Below are 22,380 nucleotides of genomic sequence, written 5' to 3' on the forward strand. Positions count from 1 at the left end.
TTAACTATATAGGGTACTATAAATATGGCAATTTCTGCTCCATAACTTTTGACATATATGACCTAGAACTATGAAACTTTAATTGAATTTAGATCACCACACTGTGGTAGTGCACACTCAATTTCATCAGGATCTCTATAATAACTTTAGATTGATTGCCTTTTAATTGTTTAAAAATCCACATATTTGTTCATAACAAACTAACTAATTGGTAGAATTTCATTAAACTTCTTTCATTTTTTTTCATGAACATTTATCAACATGTGAAGTGAAGTCACCCCCACCATCCAGGTCACACCTTTTTCAAACCTTCTATGAATATTTATCAACATGTGAAGTTGTAAACCCCCACCCCTCGTCACCACCCACATTCCAGATTTCTTACTTGATTGTGCTCTTTTAAGGACTTCTGTTCCTTTAAGTTCAAATGTAATGAAATTATTTGCTTCTTAGTAACATCCCAAACTTTTTGTCGGATATATTTCTTTGCCATTCCTCAACACAAACCCATTGGGCGGGAGATACCAATTCATCGGATTTGCTTATTTATTTTGTTTGATTGTTGTTTTTGATATTTTGCAGGACTGAGAACTCCATCATCTCCAGATATAATACCAGGTCTCGTCAACAGTTTGGAGCAAAGATGTAAGCATCATCTATTTGATTTATAATAAGATTCTGTCATTGGTTGTACTAGTTATACTGGGGTAGTAGCAGGTGGGAAATCTGGCTGTAGGGTAAACAGTACATACAATCAGTGGGAGAATATTTTTCTTGCATGCTGTATTCAACAAATAAAAGTAAAGCTGAGTAAGTTACTTTCTTACAGTACTTTTTCCAAACAGCAGCATTATTTAACGAAGTGTGGAAACATTACGTCAAAAACAGGAAATACTCATGATGTTACAAAGACAAAAGCAGGGGATTAGTTTTTATCTTGTTTTAACATCTGCAGTGAAATGTGTTTTTGTGAAATATTTTTTTTTTAATCGAGAAATATATTTCAAGGAACAAAGTGTAACTATCAAGGCATTTGACTTTTATCCAGTTTTATGTAGAAAATAATAATTACTGCATGAATCTAATGTTAAGAATGATGATGTTTGTGATACACTGTGTACAACACAAGCAAGGTTTAAGGAGGAGTTTTCCAGCAGTGGTGAAATAAGAAACCTCAGTTTGGTATACAAGAAGAAATCACTGGATTTTATGTTTTCAAATATTAAATCTGATGTTCACATATTAGGAGATATTTAGTTCTTGCATGCCAGACAGGATTTTCTAGTGCTTTCTGTCTGGTGCTGCAAAAACCTATCATACATCCAGTGTGTAAGCTGACTCTCCTGCTGTAGTTTATGAACAAATGCTTAAATTTGTATTCTGCTATGATAAAATAGTGCTTAAAGTAAAAGCTTCTGTTTTATTTTATTTATTCTATTATTTGAAGAAGATGGTACGCAAGGAAAAGTATCACTGTATGTGTGTATGGAAGAATTCTTACAGTTTTACGCTAAAACAATTATTCAGTATGAATTGATTTAAAATTTATTCTGCATTTTGTATTTTTATCAACTATTGATTTAACCTGGAGACTTAATGATACGGTTTCTGTATTTAAGGTGGGTCTGTGAGTTACAGTTTGATTCTTGGTCACCCGAAGGATGTTACGGTAGGAATGAATGAGCCGTTTGTGTTGTCAGTGGAGACATATGGGGATCCACCCATTATGTATCAGTGGTTCAGGAATGGTTTGCCGCTTGCTGGACAAGTTGCGCCTAAACTTTCTGTAAGTTATTGTATTTGACGATATTCTCCCTAATGTAGATTATAACATGGGTTTATTTTTCTGTCGATTAAGCAAAAAAGGGAGTATTGAAAACATTTTTGTTTTCTGTGATAAACAACAGTTAACAGGGGGACCTGTGAGAAAGCATTATTACACCAGGTGGCCTTGTGGACACAGTGTTTAAGAGAGCTGAGACACTTTCCTATGGAGGTGAAGGTCCCTGGATCCAATCCTGGCTTCTCCCATTGCGGTTTGTCCTTGGGCAAGGCACTTTATCAGGATTGCCTCAGTTCAACCAGCTGTAAATGGGTACCAGCAAATTGCTGGGGGTAAGGTATAATTGGTTTTAACTGTTCTAAAATAGGGCCGCTCAAAAGCTCTACAGAACTTAATATGCTAATTGTTTCACAAAGCGATGGTAAGTAAAATTTACCTTTACCTTTGTGATATTAATTTCATTTTTACATGGGTGAATGAAGTTCACAAGTGGGTAGTGTCCCTAGACAATTTAAGCCATTCTGTATAGGGAGACTTGAGACTTGAGAAAAAACCAAGTCTGCTTTACTTTGAATCCCAAAATATGTCAGTTTAAAAAATAATGACACTAGATCAGTGGTTTTCTTGATGTGAGAATAGTTGAAAAATGCGTATCGAAGTTTTGGATTTTAATATAGAACAGGTTTGTGTGAAAACAAGGTCTTAAAAAGTATTAGATACAAGTAAGCTGTTAGCCAGTTTTTATTTGAAACTGTGTTCATGAAAAGGTGCAAGAAACCAAACTTCGTCAAAGTCTCAATGCAAAACGTCTATAATTTACACCATTTACAAACTTAAAGTCAATAGTCATTTTTATACACCCGAAGGGACGTATTATGATATGACACTGGTGTCCATCTGTCCGTACGTCCGTTAGCAATTTCGTGTCTGCTTTGTAACTCTTGAACCCCTTGAAGGATTTTAAAGAAACTTGACACAAATGTTCACCACACTGAGACGACATGCAGAGCGCGTGTTTTGGATGTCTCGCTTCAAGGTCAAGGTCACACTTAGGAGTCAAAGGTCATCAGTTTGTTTCGTGTTTGATCTGTAACTCTTGAACTGCTTGAAGGATTTCAGAGAAACTTGACAGACACGTTCACCACACCGAGACAACTTGCAGGGTACCTGTTCTGGATTACTCACTTCAAGGTCAAGGTCACACTGAGGGGTCAAAGGTCATATATGACTTTGCTTTGTGTTTATTGCTCTGCATTGCAGTGCTCTTGTTTTTATTTGGCAGATCCCTCTTTTGTTCACTTACAATAAAAATGTTATAAATTACTTCCCTTTTATTTTACTATAAATAGTTTATTTTGAAACTTTTTTTATTATTGGCCGTAGGGAAAGACCGAGACCACTTTTCTGTGGTACAACATGGATGGTACCTCCAATTTTTAGGTGTTTTTTAACATACCTTTACCTGGTAAGGTGTTTTTGTGGACTTAAATTTGTTTGGAATTTCTTCCCTTTGTTGTTCCTGTCCATTGAGCTTCACACTCCAAGTTCTTTAAATTTGTGCTCCCATCCTCTGATGTAACCCTTTGGGTGTATAATGCCCCACTTGGCGGAGCTCTTGTTTTATCACTTTTTAGCTCACCTGAACACAAAGTTGTCATGATGGTCTTTTCAGAATCATCGGATGTCTATTGTCAGTTCTTGTCTATTATCATCCACAACTTCTTTTAAGTACATCTACATCTCCAAATAAACCACTGAACCAGGTTCACTGAACTTCACAGGACTGTTCCTTAGGTGTATTTTTTTCTATCAGATTCCTTCAACTCTGTGTCATCTATTTAGAATTCTGGCTGTCGTGTATCAAAAAAGAGCTTTTCCAGTTTCAATATTATTTCACACTGATATTCCTTGGGAGTCCACTACCAAAGTTCATTAGATAATTTGATTTTTTATTGAAAAACATTTTTTTTCTATATAGCTGTATTGAAAACTTTGAAAGTCTCCTCTGATATAGGAGGTGTTTAGTGTGGCTAGATTACCCTGTGTGGCTTTAATGAAAACATCAAAAATGTTCTGCCATGTAACATGTAGCCTGAGTTTTTTTTTCATGGCCTGGTTCAGTTTTGAAACTGTTTTACAAAAATATTTATTTAGGGACCCTCCTTTAAGATTTTCCCTATGTGACCCAGTGCCAAAAATTGTACGAGCCAGCTGTGAAACTCAGATGATGGGTGATCTAGGGCAATTGTTGCCATCTTGTATAAAAAATGTTCCAATTCATCTGTCCAACTGTAAGCAAAAATCAAATCTGTAGGATGTTTGTGGTATATGTTATGATTCATAACTTATGTACAAAATATTTCTCGGAAATTGCTGGTATTATAAAATGAGCAATGTGTGAATGTTTTTGAAATTTTGTTATGAACTTAACTTTGCAGGTTGCTCATGCTTCTATATCAGACTTTGCGAGGTATTACTGTGTTGTCAGAAATGGTTACAAGACTGAACAGAGTAATACAGCATGTGTGAAAGGTATGTTAACCCACAGTAGATGATAATGTATATCAGATTTTTTTTCAATACTTGGGAACATGCTTTGGGCTAGACATTTTTGGGGTGTTTGCCTCAGAAATTGGGAAAAATATTACAGTACTATTTTGCAGATAAAAGAATTAAAAACTAAATACACTGAGACCCCTTTATAACGCTGTCATTTGGGTCCATTTGAGACCCGCATTTATAATGTGGGTTGGCCGTATATGCAATACCTCACCCACGTGTAATGCAGTAGACGTATTTTGAACGCTGCTTCATTTTGTATGAGAAATTCTATGCGTATAAACGGGACATTTATTTATCATATATGCTACTGGAGGATATAAAAAAAGGATAATAACGCTGTGTCAGCTTCCCATTTCATCGTGATTCTAAAAGAAAGTTGAAATTCTGAATCCAAGAAACAAACGTAAACTGTGTGAGAAGAGCAAGGTTGCGAAAATTACAATAGCAGGAGGTTTTTAAACACGTGGAATATAAATAAAAATATAAGAAAGAGAAAATACATGGACAGTTTTAAAAATTGTTAAAATAGAAAATGGATAAAATAAACAATTTCAATATCCCGTCCCTAGAATTGCCACTATAATGCCACCCTTTTCAATGGTGGAGTATTTAGACAATTTTCCACCAAAATGCCACCTAAAATGCCACCAAAATGGTGAAAAAATGAACAGGACAGACTGGTAAACCCGTTTTCCACTAAATTCCACCTCTTTCCACTTGTGTACACCTTTAGGTGGCAATAAGTGGAGTATTTAGACAGATTTACACCATTATGCCACCATTATGGTGGAAAATTTGTTTGCCATTTAATTACACCAATAGCCACCTTCATGGTGGCAGTAAGTGGAGTATTTAGACAAATTACCACTAAAATGCCACCATTATGGTGTAAAATCTATTTTCCACTAAACGCCACTTACTTCCACCAATCGCCACCTAATAGGTGGCAGTAAGCGGACAAAATTTCACCAAACCGCCACTATGGTGGCAGTCCTATTTACCACTTAATGCCACCAAATAGCTGGCAATAGTAGGAAAATACATGGCAACTAGTGGAAATCGGCTGCACCTGCTGAAATGGAAAAAAACTTGGTAATAAGCAAAAATCATATTATATTAATATATTTTTTATTTTTATGAAAAATCAAAGACTCTTCACAAGAAATCACAATAGATCTGAACACGAGGATCAGGATGTTGTCAATGCAGTCTTATTTCTTCATATTCCAGGATGGCTTAAGTAGATGGCAAATGACTCTCCAAATTTCACTCCTTTGGATGTAAGGCCATTTTTCCAGCACACAATCTGTAACAGCAAACCATACATCTATTAATAGATATATTTTTCTAACATTCTGAATAATTTTGCAGAAAAATTGTAAATTTCCTCTAGGAAATATATGAAATCGAAAGACTAAACTAACTCACTGACATAACAAAAAGCTCTACATTGTCAAACTTAATCTATGTAAAATACTGTGAAATCATTTAAATTCGCTGGCATGAAATTTCACGCAAACGTAAAAAGGACTTTCGTGCGAGCTTTAATTCGCACATTTTCAATTTATAAGTGAAAAAATAAATTGAAAAATAATAACAGCACAGTCTTAAATTCATGCATCCGTTCTAGCGCGAAATACGCGAAAATTCGTCCTACATGAATAAAAACGATTTCACAGTAATATGCAACATCTTTATTATAACTGTGAGAAGTTTAATCAAAACCTACATTGTAGAAAAAATTCTGTTCACTCAAACAGTTACATTGTTTTGTGGAAATATATGCATCTTGAATCAATAACAAGAACTTGAGAATTGATGAAAGATGTGGAAGCACCATTGCTCTAAGGTGATTTACACCTTGTGTCAAATTTCATGAATATTTATCAATGGATTACTTGTTATGTAAGAATTTACGGATTTAAAAACAATTAAAGGGCAATAACTCTAGTTACTGAAGTGATCCTGATGGAAATTGCACATTCAATGCTGTCCTGTAGTGATCTACATTTTGTAAAGTTTCATGAAGTTCCATCAATAGATACAGGAAAAATCCCCATTTTTTACCAAATCAAGGGGAAATACTTCTTTTACTAGGTAAATAATTGAGCAGTGTTAAGCAGTGTTAATTAGCTTATAATAATTACATGAGGTTTAGTGATTCTGTAGACAAAGCTAATAAAAATATTTTTCCAATTACAAGCATTTTCAGTTAATCTGACGGACAGATAAAAAAGAAAGGACAACGCCAAAAATAATATCCCTCCGCCTTTGGCAAAAGGTAATAGTAGCACTTGGGTTTTTCATCACATTTATAATTAATATTTATCATATATATGCCAGGAATTCTATTAATTAGTGTATTTCTTTAAAAATTAAGGGTTATTTAAACATTAGCTTTTATAAAAACATATAATATTTACCCGATTCAAAATTATCTTGATATGTTTCTTTTATGCCGCAATAAGCTGTATGCTGCCCAGGTATATACAGTCAGGAAGGCATATCATGTCACAAAGTTGCACTTTTTTCACAGAAGGAACCTGGTATGAACAGTTTAAAGTACATATTGTATCCTAAGTGCTAATCAATAATGTAAATACAAATGTAATTACAAAATGATACAATTTTACAAGCAGTGTTATAAACATGATTGAGCTATATTCCAGAAAATATATCTAGGATTTATCCATCTGCCAAACTTCCTAAGACATAAAAGGAGATTTGTTGATTTTAATTTAAAGCAGTTTGGTAAATGTTGTTTCAAATTCAAGTATTTGTTAAGAGTAAGTAATTAAGACAATGCTAAAGACAGTAATAATTAAAAAAAAAAATAAGCAGTATAATATTGTTACCTCTCACAATGTGTTTCCAGTTTCTCCCAGGCTGACTCATCAAATGCCAGATTTCAAAATTTGGTATTACTACACAGATAAATTGATTCCACACACACACTTTCTTGGTCAGCTAAAGAAGGTGTCAAGTCCTTAAGTTGAAAAGCTATTGTAAAAACATCCTTTTTATAAACACTTCTTTTTTTCAATTAATGAAGAGAAAAGGCAAGAACTATTTCTTTGCATCTGACCTGATGTTTGCCTGCATATATAAATCTTAACTGACCCAAATTCCACCTGGGATTGTTTCTATACACTTGTGTGGGAGCTTGTAACTTGATCTATCATTAATCTTATCTTTAACCAACTTTCACTCATGCAGAAATAATACACTGCAGACACATTTAAAAAGATCTTTTCAGATTCAGCTAGTACAGCCAATTTCCACTAGTTGCCACCTATTTTCCACCTTTTTCTGTCTTTCATTGAATATAATGCAAAGATATAATAAGTAATAAATATTCTGTCTCACAAAATACAAAAATTCAAATTTTCTGTATACCACTCTGAATATTATTTTTGTCCAGCTACAGTCAGCATAGACTTATTCTCATTTTAATGAAACCCTTTGAAGAAGGAGCCTGGGTATACTGTTTTGCAGATGTTGGTCAGTCTGTCGGTCATTTGGTATGTAGACCAATCGGTTTCCAGATGATAACTCAAGAACGCTTGGGCCTAAGATCATGAAACTTTATATGTAGGTTGGTCATGACCAGCAGTGACCATATTGACTTGGAGGCCAGTAGGTCAAAGGTCAAAATCACAGTGACCTGGAACAGTTAAACAGTTTCCAGATGATAACTCTAGTACTCTTGAGCCTAGGATCATGAAAGTAAATGGGAAGGTTGAACATAGCTAGCAGATAACTCCTAAAGATTTTTAGTTCAGTAGGTCAAAGGTCAAGGTCACAGTGAGCTGGAACAGTTAAGCTGTTTCCAGATGTTAATTTGAGAACTCTTTGACCTAGGATCATGAAACTAAAAAGGGAGGTTGATCATGAACGGTAGACGACCCCTACTGATTTTGAGGTCAGTCGATGGTCAAAGATCTAGGTTACATTGACCCAGAACATTAGAACTTTTTTTGCCCAATAACTAGAGAATGCTTTTGTCTAAGATCACATTTGATACAGAAGTCACTTATGACTGGTAAATGACCCATAATTATTGGTTTAAAGGTAGTACATCAAATGTCCAGTGCACAGTGACCAAGTGATTTCTGTTTCTTGTACAGTTACTGAATGTATCAAGGGGGCAGGGAGCATTTTGTGTTCTACGAGCTGTTGTCAATGTAGAGTTTTAGCAAAGTCAGGTTCCGTGTCAATTAGGCCTGAAGTTTGAAGTTTAGCATTATACCTTGATTCCAACCCGAGTCCATGTGAAGATTTTTGTACAGGGTAATCCAATGTCTTACAGTTCTCTTTTAAATCAAACATCACAAAAATTTCTAAGTTTTTTTTCCACCTATTTGCCACCAAGAAAATTTGCTAAGTCCCTATTTTCCACTAAACGCCACTCAGTTTCCACCATAAAAAAAAGCTATGTTCTACTTTCCACCAATTTACACCTTTCTGCCACCATAAAGAAAAACTATGTTCAAATTTACACCTAATGCCACCTAAATGCCACCAAAATAAAGTGGCTTTTGGTGGCAAATTTACCACTTAGGTGGAAAAAAGAGCTGAATTACACCAAACGCCAACTAATGCCACCTATTTACACCAACTCCCACCCTTTTTTCATGGAAATAAGTGGCAAAGAGTGGCATTAGGTGGCAAATCTAGGGACGGGATGGCTTTTCTGTGCATCAAATCTTCATTAGTTCCAATGTATGAATTGGATGATTACTAAAAACGGTTGCATTTTATTACAAAAATAGGCATGCTTTTTATTTTTATGCCCCCAGCATCTACTGATGCAGGAGGCATATAGTGATTGTCCTGTCCGTCCGTACGAGGTTAACCAAATGGGACCATTTCGTCTAGCATCAATACCCCTTACTAGAATGACTTGATACTAATGCAGATGTAACCTGTGACCATTCCTCATCTTCAGACATCACCTGACCTTAGTTGGACCTTGACCTTGACCTCATTTTGGACTTAGGTTGCTTTATATGGGCCATCTCTTGGTTAACCAATGGGACGTTTTGTCTAGCATCAATACCCCTTACAAGAATGAATTGATACTAATACAGATGTAAACTGTGACCATTCCTCATCTTTAAACATCACCTGACCTCAGTTTGACCTTGACCTCGTTTTGGACTTAGGTGCAAAATCTATCGACAAGGATGCCACTAGGGGCATCAAGCGTTTATGGAATGCAGCTCCTTGTTATTCACTCAAATTTTCATGTTGTCTGCTTTATTGGTGCAAACTGAAATAGTTTGATAGTTGACTGACCAATGTTACACATGTGTTATGCCAACAATCTAATTTTGACACAATCCTGATTGCCTAATTGACACATGCCTACATGTATTCAAAGTTTTAACAACTTTAGGCATTACGCAAACAAGTACTCTAGCTGACAACTATTGATTTTTGTCACAGTTGTCATGGAAAAGGTGTTAAGATACGCAGGTAGTTTTATAGCGGGTTATGATCAAAATAAATTACTTCCGCAAGCGCTGATTATTTTTTATGTTGTCTTGGAAAATTCGGGAGCCATTTTAGAGCGTACAGCATTATACCGAGTACCGCAGTATATCGAATAACGTTATAAAGGGTTTCGAGTGTATGTAATATTTAATCATTTCATTCAAACACTAAACATCACACGTTTTGATCTACAATACAAGATCGCTAGTTTTCGTATTTTTGAATTCTTTAAATGTCACAGGGATTTACTCCAAGATTTTACTCAAGGCACAGCTTTAGTTCACTCAGAACTAGACTTCAGAAATACCTTTTCATTTGTTTTTTTTTTTTACAACGTAATATTTCAAGTTGTGAGACATTGTGAGAATTTCTTGTACAATGTTGTAATTACAAAATGCTTTGTATCATTGGACTTTCCCCAATTTCTAATAAAAGAGCAAACATCTAGACCACTTGCATAATAATTGTTTAGACTATGGCTTGTGACTATGTTATACATACCCAGTGTTTCTCCCCTCTCCCCCACCCCCCTAAAAAAAAAAAAAAGTTATTAAAATGCTATAAAATTGGCCAAATATATATATATATATATATATATATATATATATATATATGGTCTGGAAATAATTACACAAAATTAAAATGGTTCATAAAAATTTGAGGTCAAAATTTATCTTGAAAAATTATCATCATACATGACTTTATATATTCACCATCCAATTTTGCGATGATTTTATTGTAGGGGTTTTGATTTGATCTTGTTAGTATGTGCAATTTATTATAATTTTCTGAAAACATAAAACCCTAAACATTGTACACATAAGATATTAGCTAGTGTATCACCGAATAAAGGAATATAATTTCACTGTATTTAGTGTTTTGCTTCTGTAATATAATGTAATGCAATATAAATGTACCATTGTTTTCTTTTATAGAAAAATTCCCAAGACCTGACAGAAATGTTGGTAAGTGGTTGGATTAATTATAGAAAGAATATTTTAGCTTCAGGATCATGGCAGCAGCATAAAGCAGTAACAAGTCATTATGCTAACTGCCTGCTTCTTATTTATATTTTTACACAAAATTAAACCCTTATCCTGCTAAATTTCTATAATGGACTTGTCCATCTTTTAAGTTAGACATTACCATTAACTGTTAAAAGGGGTGCTTACCAAAAAGATACTGATTGAATGGCGAACAGTGCAGACCATGATCAGACTGGTCGCAAAAGCAAAATCACTTGTCGCCAGCAGGCTTAAGGTAAACAGTAAAGGACATTATCTGTCATCCTCTGTCAAAATGTTTACTTACAAAAGAACATCAGTCTGAGACTTGTTCTGTAGCATTCAGACATGTACCTCTTTATGTTTGTTCAAATCATGTAACAGCTTGACTTCATTTAGGAGCCTCCAAACTGAGCTTAAGAAACAAAAACCTTTAAATAAACTGCTTGATGGATCTTCACCAAACTTGGTCAGTAATATCTTGGCTCGAAATTTTCTGATGTTCTTTTTTCAAATGGTTGCACTTGCAATTTCCATACAGATATTTACCAAACTTGGTCTGTAGCATCCTTGCATTAACCTTTCTTTCTTGAATTTGTTACCATCCAGCTGGCTTATGGAAGGTCGGTGGTTCTACCCAGGTGCCCGCTTGTGATGAAATGATGCACGGAGGGGCACCTGGGGTCTTCCTCCACCATTAAAGCTGGAAAGTCGCCATATGACCTGTCATATGTCGGTGAAAAGTTAAATCCAACAAAAAAAAAAAAAAAATAAATAAATAAATGCATAAAATTTGTTAACATAGTTTTTCTTGTCTGCACTTTTGAGAAAACAGGGCCAAATAGAAAAGCTTCAGACAGATTTTCTTATACCATGAGTGGATATTTACCAAACATGGGCATGACTATTTTGACATGAATCTTCTCCATGTTTATTCAAATGTTCTGCTTGCTTGCACTTTGGAGCCATTACAGCTAAAAAGGTGATAAACAACTTGATGGATCTTCACAAGATTTGGTGAGAAACAAGTTCAAAATGTTGAATGTATTTTATTGACCGATTTTACAAAGCAGTTATGTGACAAAGTTGCTGGTTAGAAACACAAGAAATAGTCCTTTAGCAAGCTATGTTATGGTATGACAAGTTTTGTAAAATATTAAAGAAATGAAATGAGTTTCAAATACTACTGTATGCCATTTACAGTATATAACTAAAACTAAATTTAAAGTTTCAAAAAACAGTTTATTCCATTTACAGTTTTGTTTTGTTTTTCAGAAATAGTATTAGTGTCACAACCAAAGTCTGTGTCAGTGAAGTTTGGAGGATGTGCATTATTCAGTTGTGAAGCCAGGTGTTGTGAACCTCTAAAATATCAATGGTTTAAAGATGGCATGCCTCTTAAAGGTATATTTAATTTAGCTCTTACCCTGCTAAATTTCTATAATGATTTTGTCCATCTTTCAATTTGGACAGTACCATTAACTGTTAAAAGGGGTGCTAACCTGAAAGATACTGAATGGCGAACAGTGCAGATCATGATCAGACTGCAAGGATGTGAATCCCCAATACGGGTCAATATTATAAGTTAAGAGTGATGATTTGATAAAAGATATATGTTAATAGTAATTCCTCATAGTCTACCAAATTTTTAAATGCGTATGGGTCTATTGCTTGCTGAGAACAGTTTTAGCTCCTTATCAAACAGTCATCAGCTATTATACTGTTCTTTATTTCATATAAAATCCACTTACTTTATAACGTTTTTTCGACATTTTCTAGCATATCAGATTTTCAGAGACTTATATTCTCATAAAGAACTTTGTGGCTACTTTAAAAAATAAAAAAGAAAACAGTTACTACAATTTGTTCAATACAACCAGCTAAATTTACTCCTTCTGACTTCTTTCAGTTTCTGTTTTCGAGACATTAATTTCTTACGCAGTCATTTTTACATAGCATGTGATAGGAACATGCTGATTTGGATAGAATGCTAAGTGATACATACTGAAATGTGGTAGAGTAAAAGAAAACACGATGCTATTGAGAAAGGGCATAAGAAATGGGAGAAAGATTAGCACTATTTATATTTGGAATAAATTTGACCTGCAGAGTGGTCTGCCTATAATTCTAGGAAAATCACATTACTGATACTGATTTCAGAGGTATCGTATCTGATATCTGGTCACCAACAGATCATGTAGTAATTTTATCTTGCAGAATTCCATTTACTTCAATTTTACACCACTCAATAAACGTGGCAGCCATTTTATTTTTATCAAAATACAAGTTGGACATTTACTATGCCAATATGAGTTGTATCAGGTGAATCTGTCATGCCTTGAGACCAATGGAAATGTTTGAAACTTGCAGGAAGTGGAATAAACATCCATCCTGTCTTGAAATTATAAAACTTCTTTATTCTGTTTTTAGTCAATCTTAGCTCACCAGAGTACAAAGTGCTCCAGATGAGCTATTGTGATCACTCATCCTCTATGGTACACCCACCTGTTCACCTGTCTTAGCTCTGTCTATTAGTCTGTCAACATTCTCATCAATTAGCATCTCTTCTGAAACCATTCATAGAAATTTGATGAAACTTGGCCTGGATGTTACTTAGGCGGTCCTCTTCCAAAATTTTTCAATTGGTTGCACAAAGTGGCTTCAAGAGCTGAAACTAGATAAATCTTCTGAAGATATTTTCCTCCATAACCACAGCCCTGCTTTCAAAAACAGTGCCACAGAAACATTCTGTACTTGGCTCTCTACCAAGATTTTTCTAAACTATGATTATATTTCCAGAAACATGGCTGAGTGCTATCTACGTAATGTATGTATATAGCAGAAGCTTTACTAATAATCCTAATATTCCTTGGATGACCATCTATGAAGAGTATTCATAATATTTGGATTTTTAAAAAAACCCATTCCTGCCAGAGCTAAACAGAGAAATAATCAAACATCCTCTCTTTCTAAGCCATTGGTTTGATTTTGAAATAATGCCACCAGAATGTTTCTTGGATCACCTGCTACCAAAATTATAAACAGCAATCTTGCTTTGTTAAAAAAAGGCAACCAAGAGTGTGTCTTCTTTTATATATATATGGCTCAATGAAAATCTTTGAAAATCTTTTTCCTCTGAATCTGCAGGCCAGTTTTCAGAGTTATTTGGCAGAAATGTTTCTTACTAAACTGGTCAGTGATTTGAAACTCTGATGAGCGAGAAAGAGTGATAATGGCCTGCCTTTTTAGCTCACCTGTCACAAAGTGACAAGGTGAGCTTTTATGATCGCGCAGCGTCCGTCGTCCGTACGTGCGTCCGTCCGTGCGTAAACTTTTGCTTGTGACCACTCTAGGGGTCACATTTTTTCATGGGGTCTTTATGAAAATTGGTCAGAATGTTCATCTTGATGATATCTAGGTCAAGTTCGAAACTGGGTCACGTGCAGTCAAAAACTAGGTCAGTAGGTCTAAAAATAGAAAAACCTTTTGACCTCTCTAGAGGCCATATTTTTCATAAGATGTTCATGAAAATTGATCAGAATGTTCACCTTGATGATATCTAGGCCAGGTTCGAAACTGGGTCACGTGCCTTCAAAAACTAGATCAGTAGGTCAAATAATATAAAAACCTTATGACCTCTCTAAAGGCCATATTTTTCATGGGATCTGTATGAAAGTTGGTCTGAATGTTCATCTTAAAGATATCTAGGTCAAGTTCGAAACTGGATCACGTGCGGTCAAAAACTAGGTCAGTAGGTCTAAAAATAGAAAAACCTTGTGACCTCTCTAGAGGCCATACTTGTGAATGGATATTCATAAAAATTGGTCAGAATGTTCATCTTGATGATATCTAGGTCAAGTTCGAAAGTGGGTCACGTGCCCTCAAAAAATAGGTCAGTAGGTCAAATAATGAAAAAACCTTGTGACCTCTCTAGAGGCCATATTTTTCATGGGATCTGTATGAAAGTTGGTCTGAATGTTTATCTTGATGATATATAGGTCAAGTTTGAAACTGGGTCAACTGTGGTCAAAAACTAGGTCAGTAGGTCTTAAAATAGAAAAACCTTGTGACCTCTCTAGAGGCCATACGCTTGAATGGATCTTCATGTAAATTGGTCAGAATGTTCACCTTGATGATATCTAGGTCATTTTTGTAACTGGGTCACATGCCATCAAAAACTAGGTCAGTAGGTCAAATAATAAAAAACCTTGTGTCCTCTCTAGAGGCCATACTTTTCATGGGATCTGTATGAAAGTTGGTCTGAATGTTCATCTTGATGATATCTAGGTCAAGTTTGAAACTGGGTCAACTGCGGTCAAAAACTAGGTCAGTAGGTCTAAAATTAGAAAAATCTTTTGACCTCTCTAGAGGCCATATTTTTCAATGGATCTTCATGAAAATTAGTCTGAATGTTCACCTTGATGATATCTAGGTCAGTTTCAAAACTGGGTCACGTGCGGTCAAATACTAGGCTAGTAGGTATAAAAATAGAAAAACCTTGTGACCTCTCTAGAGTCCATATTTTTCATGAGATGTTCATGAAAATTAGTGAGAATGTTCACCTTGATGATATCTAGGTCAAGTTCAAAGCAGGGTCACGTACCTTTGAAAACTAGGTCAATAGGTCAAATAATAGAAAAACCTTGTTTCCTCTCTAGAGGCCATATTTTTCAATGGATCTTCATGAAAATTGGTCAGAATTTTTATCTTGATGTTAGCTAGGTCAAGTTTAAAACTGGGTCACATGAGCTCAAAAACTAGGTCACTATGTCAAATAATAGAAAAAATGACGTCATACTCAAAACTGGGTCATGTGGGAACAGGTGAGCGATTCAGGACCATCATGGTCCTCTTGTTTATGATATATTATACTCCTTTAAAAGTATACACAGCATGATTATATCAGAAATTTGGTAATATATATTTTAGATCAGACAGCATCAGAAATTAAGTTTATGAATATTCAGGACAGACGAGATGTGGGATTTTATCAGTGTGAAATTTCTGTTGACTCGATGAACGAAAATGTACCTCGGAGAATGACAATGGGTGCTCTTCTCACAGTGGAGATACCCTCAGTTAAAGATAACGTTGAATACAATCGTGAGTTTGCCTTTCAGTTGTTTGATATTACTTAATTTTTTCTAAATTTCATTTTTCAGCTAAAAAGTTAAAAAGTTCTTACCCATTTTTAGCTTGGTTATTTTAAATTTTTCAAATACTGGAGCTTTGGTAATCTCACTTTTGACGGCGTCAGTGTCTGCATCACAGAAGTTTTGCCAGCCAGGACAAATTATATTCCAGTTTTTATTTTCTCAAATATATGGCCCTTTTGTAGCTCACCTGTCATGTAGTGACAAGGCGAGCTTTCGTGATCGCCCTTCGTCCATCCACAGTTTCTTGTGAACACGATAGAGACCACAGTTTGCAATCAGTTTTAATCAAACTTGCACAAAACTTGTATTTGCATAATATCTAGGTTCCTATTGAAAACTGACCAGATCCCATCATGGGTTCCAGAGTTATGGCCCCTTAAAGGTATAAAATTTGCTATTTTGGCTTTTGCAGCCATATAGAGACTTCATTTATGGTTTGATTTGATACAAACTTGCATAATATCTTCAAGAACAATAAATCTTGGATTCCTTGATAAACCTGTCAGATTCAATTATAGGTTCTGGAGTTATTTTATATCTGATTACCTTCCTTGATTTTTAATCAAAATGGATTAATGAATTCAGTAAGTACTTAAAGGACTCATTTGAAATTTCATTATTGTCATTAGTTGGACTGAAACAATTATGGTGGACTAATTCTATGTCAGATTACCTCCCTTTATTTCAAATAAAAATGGATATGTCTACGTAACTAATGAAGATACTGATCTGAAATTTCATATACCCGGTAATATGCCGTCAGATGGACTTGGACAATCAGTGTAGATACATATTGACTGAATTTTTGACAAATTTCCATCCTTTATTTTTTATGTAAATGAATATACGTTAGCAGTTTTAATGAGATTGGTTTTAAATGTTATTTAAGTCTTCCAGGGTAAGGAATAGTCGTGCTAGTATAAAAATGCAGCGTTAGAGCCCAGAACTCTCAAACTTGGTATGGAGATTGGCCCTGACTAGTACATGACCAATATGTCAAAAGGGACTGTTGCAAGAAAACATTTATCCTGATAATATTTTATGTGTATGCCTATGTGATCTGTGTCAAAACTAGATCTTTTGTTAAGAGCAATGGTACTCAGGTTAGCGATATAGGGCCATCATGGCCCTCTTGTAATCATAGAAGTTTTACCGGTAAAAGTTTTGCAAGTAAGCAGGTTTCTCAGGAATTACGTGACCAGATGTTTCAGATTCTTCATACATCTTTAGCATTACGAAGTGACCTCACTTGGCAAGTTTCGTAACTCTGGCTTACATTTTAGCAAAATTATGCCCCTTTTTCAACTTCTAAAATGTTGCTTAAGCTTTTGTATGTTAGCTAGTATAACGTGGAAGGGCTTCAAATAGTCACGCACGCTGTCAATAGACTGCTCTTGTTTCAGTCTTTTGTTATTTTTCTGAAGGAAAAAAAGGGGCTCAGCAAAGAATAGCTTAAACAGGTTAAAGGCTAAATTTTAAAAATGGAAAACTCTTGTCTTGGGTTTTTACTTTTGGAACATACAAGCAAATTTCTCAGACCAATAAAAAACAACAGCAAAATCTGCTGAAATTTACAAGTAATGTACACCAGAAATAATATACACCAGATGTTATGTACACTAGGAGTTATGTACACCAAAAGTAATGTACACCAGAAGTAATCTGTACCAGATGTTATGTACACTACAGGTAATGTACACCAAAAGTTATGACTGTCAGATGTAGTCTACACCATAAAATTACTTAAAATAAGTTATGTATATGCAGCCATTATTGGCTATCATTGTTATATTATCTCAGATTATATTGTTCAGAATGATACTATTGTAGTATAAACTTTTTCTTATCATCACTTTTCTGCCCATTAAAAAGAAATGATATATTTTGGAATTTATTGTCTGACTCTAAACAATTTTCTATCCATCATTGACCTGGATGATGATAACTCTGCAGAAATATTTTATCAGATATAAAATACCATTTTAAGATTTGCTTTTGAAAAATACAGAATTGGCAGCTTATAGAAAATAAAGGTTTTAACAGTGTCATGGAATTTGACTTTATCCTACTTAACTGATAAATGAGCCGCAACATGAGAAAACCAACATAGTGCATTTGTGACCAGCATGGATTCAGACCAGCTGCGCATCCGCACAGTCTGGTCAGGATCCATGCTGTTTGCTAATTGCAATAGGCTTAGATTTAAGTGAACAGCATGGATCCTGACCAGACTGCGCAGATGCTGGTCTGGATCCATGTTGGTTGCAAATGTACTTTGTTGGTTTTCTCATGGTGCAGCTCGAATATGTTTTATGTTTTATTTTATACAGCTTCAGATAAAGTGGCTTTACTCATTGGAAATGCAGACTACAAGTGTGAATCCCCTCTAACTGCATCAACTATAGACGTCCAGGTGCTCTCAGAATCGTTTAGGGCATTAGATTTCAGAGTTGTCTCCCTGTTGAATCTCACCAAACCAGAAATTGAAAATGCTGTGCTACATTTCTGTGACTTGATAGAGGACAATGTGTATACAGTGTTTTATTTTTGTGGACACGGTTTTGAGGAACATGGAATGTCATACCTTGTGCCGACAGATGCTCCGGCAGCCTACACGGCACAAGAATGTGTTTGTGCACAAGAAGTATTGGCTAATATTCAAAGAAAACAACCGCCAGTTATACTGATGATATTAGATATTTGTAGACAACAGTAAGCGTTCTTCATTATTACATAATTTAGTTTGACTTTAAAATAACTGGTTACTTCAGACATATTCTTCTGATAACACAGTTTTATTTTAAATAAGCAAACACTGCTTTTTAGTAAGATAATGTAAAGTGCTGCTTCAGTTTTTAAAAATCAAAGCATTGAAAATACTGGAGGATGGATTGTATTGAAATGTATTGATTATGTCAGGTCCGAGATCAGCAATGTCCCTTTTCTGTTGGGAGTGTTAAACTAGTAAATGTCTTTTTCGGTTGTTTTTTTTTTTACTAACAGTGTAACCATTTCCTTGCCAAATTTCTATGTTCATTGTGAATTTAATGACTAAATGTGAAGAATGCAGACTATCATTATCAGACTGCACAGATGTGCATGTAGACACATACACACAATTACAAAACAATCATACATTTATAATATTGGGCAAATATACATCAAACTATAAGAACATAGGGAACAGAACTGAAACACATTTTTTAAGGTCACTAATTATAGCAGGGACGATCAGACTTTTAAGGAATACACATATAACTGATTACCGTGTTGCAAATTAAAATAGACTGTAATAGCCAAATCATTTGAGCATGAAATATTTTGATTTTGCTTTGGAATAGTAATAACTTCTACAGATTTACTGAGAGCTAAGTAATATTGTATTTGGCAATATAATAGATTCCGTTCTCAATTAATGTCCAAGTATCATAAATCATTGGAAAAGTCTTTTACTTCTTTTGATTATCAAAAACATCTGTCAAAGTTCTATTTTCTATTTCACTTCTTTGTGGTGATTAAAAATAACAAATATCCAAGCTTTAACTTACTCTAAGTTCTGAATTTCTTAGTACAGCTAATTTATTTGTGAATTCCATTGATGTAAAATCTTCAGTGAAAAATCCGTTATCCAGCAATAAGAACATTGTCTTGTATATAAAACGTGCTCGTGATTATACTACACTTATTCTCTGCATTCAATTAAAGCACGCAGTGAAGCGTGATGATTTCAGTTGTTCTATGTGCTGTCATTTGAGAACTTTTTTCTTTTGGCGGAGTGTGAAATCTATGGTGGTTATCAAAAAATCAATTAAGCCTAAATTCGTATAATGTATTATTGTGGTTTCATTGGACGGAATTGTCTTCGACAATCCTTCCAATGATACATTAAACCTAAAAATGTTTAGCTATAAAACTGATAACTATGTATATACATCAGGCTGTCCAGCATCCCTAAAATTCCTACTTTTTCCTACTGTTTTTGAATTTGGCTACAATCCTTGGAAAAAAAAGAAAAATCTAAGGGAATTCTAAGGGAATTCCTAAAAATGGCCTATTCAGCAGTTTTATCCAACTTGTAGAAAACCAACCAGTAGTTCCGTGGGTTCAGTCTGTTATTGGCTGGACTGGATGACAGAGGCATGAATTCTGAAGATCTATATTTCAGTAACACTTCTTAATTTTATCGCGAAAATATCTTAAGAAATTTTGACCAATTCCTAATTTTTGTTTGAAATTACCGTAAAATTTGCCCTAAGTTTTTGTCAGAAGGTGCTGGACAACCTGATTTACATGTAGCTAGCAGATCAAGAAATGTTGAAGTAGTAAAACTAAAGTACACTTACAGGGGAAAGGTAAAGTCAACGGTTGTCCCGCCGACTGTTGCAAAGACCAACAGAGGGAATACTGTATTCTGCTATGCCACGTAAGTAAATTAACTCAATAAATATATTTATATAATTCTAGGATTATTTATTGCCTTCAGCATTTAATAATTATGCAAAATAAGTAAATATTGAATAGGTCAAATATTGACAAACAGCTTGAATATTGATATCTCAGTTGTAACAGGAATGTTTTCATGAGTAATTACTTCACTTGAGCTAGGATCGTTGAATGTCTGTTGTCCACAATTACTTTAAAGAGCATCTGCTGAACCAATAAGCCAATTTGAACCAAATTTCATAGCCTTTGGGTTGTCCTCTTTTAGATTCCTTAAAATCTAGGCTATCCATGCAGAATTCTGGTTGCCATTGCCATCAAGAGGAAAAACAATTGTTTTAGAAACTGCCAACCCAGTTTCAAAACAATTTTGAGCAGTGTCTCGTGGGTGGCAGTCCACCAAATTCCATCAAACCCTTATGATTTTTTTGTGCTGGGGAAAAGCTAGTATTGAAAGCTTTGAAAATCTTGTGCTCTGAAACCACTTGTTTAATTTCAAATTCATTTCACTGAAATGTCTGTTTAGAGACTGACCCTGAACCAAATTTGTTTAAGCCAAGTTGATTTGTGAAAAAAACATTGTGACTAGGCGGTAGGGCCATATTTCTCTATATATGGAGAAGGCAAAAGATCTTCTCCTCTGAATAATTTTACTCAAAAATGAATGTGCTTTGTGTATTCTTATACCAAGTTCCTTCAGATCATTCCACTACAATAAAACTGGTGGCTGTCAACAGGCTGGCTAGATTTCAGTTCTGTTCCACATATGGCTATATTGGAATCTTGTCAGAAACTGCTGGCTTGATTTAAAAATGATGTCACAGAAATGTTTCTGATATGAACCAAATTCAACTTTGTTTGAAATAGTTTCAAAGAAATGTTTGTTCAGTCAAACTATTAAATTCTTATTCTTTAAAACTAAAGCTGTCGGAGCTAAAAACAGATTGAAACATTTCAGGCATATTCTCATAAATGACTGGTTTGGTTTTGGAACATTTTTAATGAAATTTTTCCTGCTGGTCTAATTTTGAAATAAAGTCACAGAAATTCCATGTTTGTTCATATTATATTTACTTATCAATTCTTTGGCCACCAGAAGGCAAAGTTTTTTTTGTACGCCAGAAAGGATGTATTATGTTATACCCCCCGGTGTCCGTCTGTCCGTCTGTTAGCAATTTCATGTCCGCTCTGTAACTCTTGAACCCTTTGAAGAATTTTTTATTTGTCAAAAAACATGGCCGCCAGAGGGCGTGGTCACTTTTCCCTATATGTATGTAGTGGAAACTTTAAAGATCTTCTTGTATAAAACTGCTTGCCCAATTTTAGAATAATTTTACACAAATGGGCCTTGTGTGACCCTTTACCAAGGTTGTTCATATTATTTTGATTTGTCAAAAAACATGGCCACCAGAGGGCGTGGTCACTTTTCCCTATGTGTATATAGTGGAAACTTTAAAAATCTTCTTGTATGTGAAACTGCTGGCCCGATTTCAAAATAATTTTACATAAATGGTCCTTGTGTGACCCTCTACCAAGATTGTTCAAATTCTTTTGATTAGTCAAAAAACATGGCCGCCAGAGGGCATGGTCACTTTCCCCTATATGTATATAGTGGAAACTTTAAAAATCTTCTTGTATAAAACTGCTTGCCCAATTTTAGAATAATTTTACAAAAAATGGTCCTTGTGTGACCCTCTACCAAGATTGTTCAAATTAATTTGATTCGTCAAAAAACATGGCCACCAGAGGCCGTGGTCACTTTTCCCTATATGTATATAGTGGAAACTTTAAAAATTTTCTTGTATGTGAAACTGCTGGCCCGATTTTAAAATAATTTTACATAAGTGGTCCTTGTGTGACCCTCTACCAAGGTTGTTCAAATTCTTTTGATTAGTCAAAAAACATGGCCGCCAGAGGGCATGGTCACTTTCCCCTATAT

At 34.8% G+C, this 22,380-nt stretch overlaps 1 protein-coding gene across 2 annotated transcripts in view; it reads left to right on the forward strand.

Moving 5' to 3' along the window:
- Positions 1-22,380, forward strand: part of LOC123566262 (mucosa-associated lymphoid tissue lymphoma translocation protein 1 homolog) — a 57,337-nt gene that overhangs the window by 13,991 nt on the left and 20,966 nt on the right. For both annotated transcript variants that reach the window (XM_053550080.1, XM_053550079.1), the window contains exons 6-13: positions 583-645; positions 1,620-1,786; positions 4,222-4,315; positions 10,777-10,806; positions 12,121-12,249; positions 15,775-15,948; positions 18,332-18,713; positions 20,347-20,424. In XM_053550080.1, the coding sequence (XP_053406055.1) occupies positions 583-645; positions 1,620-1,786; positions 4,222-4,315; positions 10,777-10,806; positions 12,121-12,249; positions 15,775-15,948; positions 18,332-18,713; positions 20,347-20,424 (1,117 nt within the window). The remainder of the gene's footprint in view (positions 1-582; positions 646-1,619; positions 1,787-4,221; positions 4,316-10,776; positions 10,807-12,120; positions 12,250-15,774; positions 15,949-18,331; positions 18,714-20,346; positions 20,425-22,380) is intronic.

The sequence above is a fragment of the Mercenaria mercenaria genome, chromosome 8 (assembly GCF_021730395.1).
Source record: "Mercenaria mercenaria strain notata chromosome 8, MADL_Memer_1, whole genome shotgun sequence".
Lineage (NCBI taxonomy): Eukaryota > Metazoa > Mollusca > Bivalvia > Venerida > Veneridae > Mercenaria > Mercenaria mercenaria.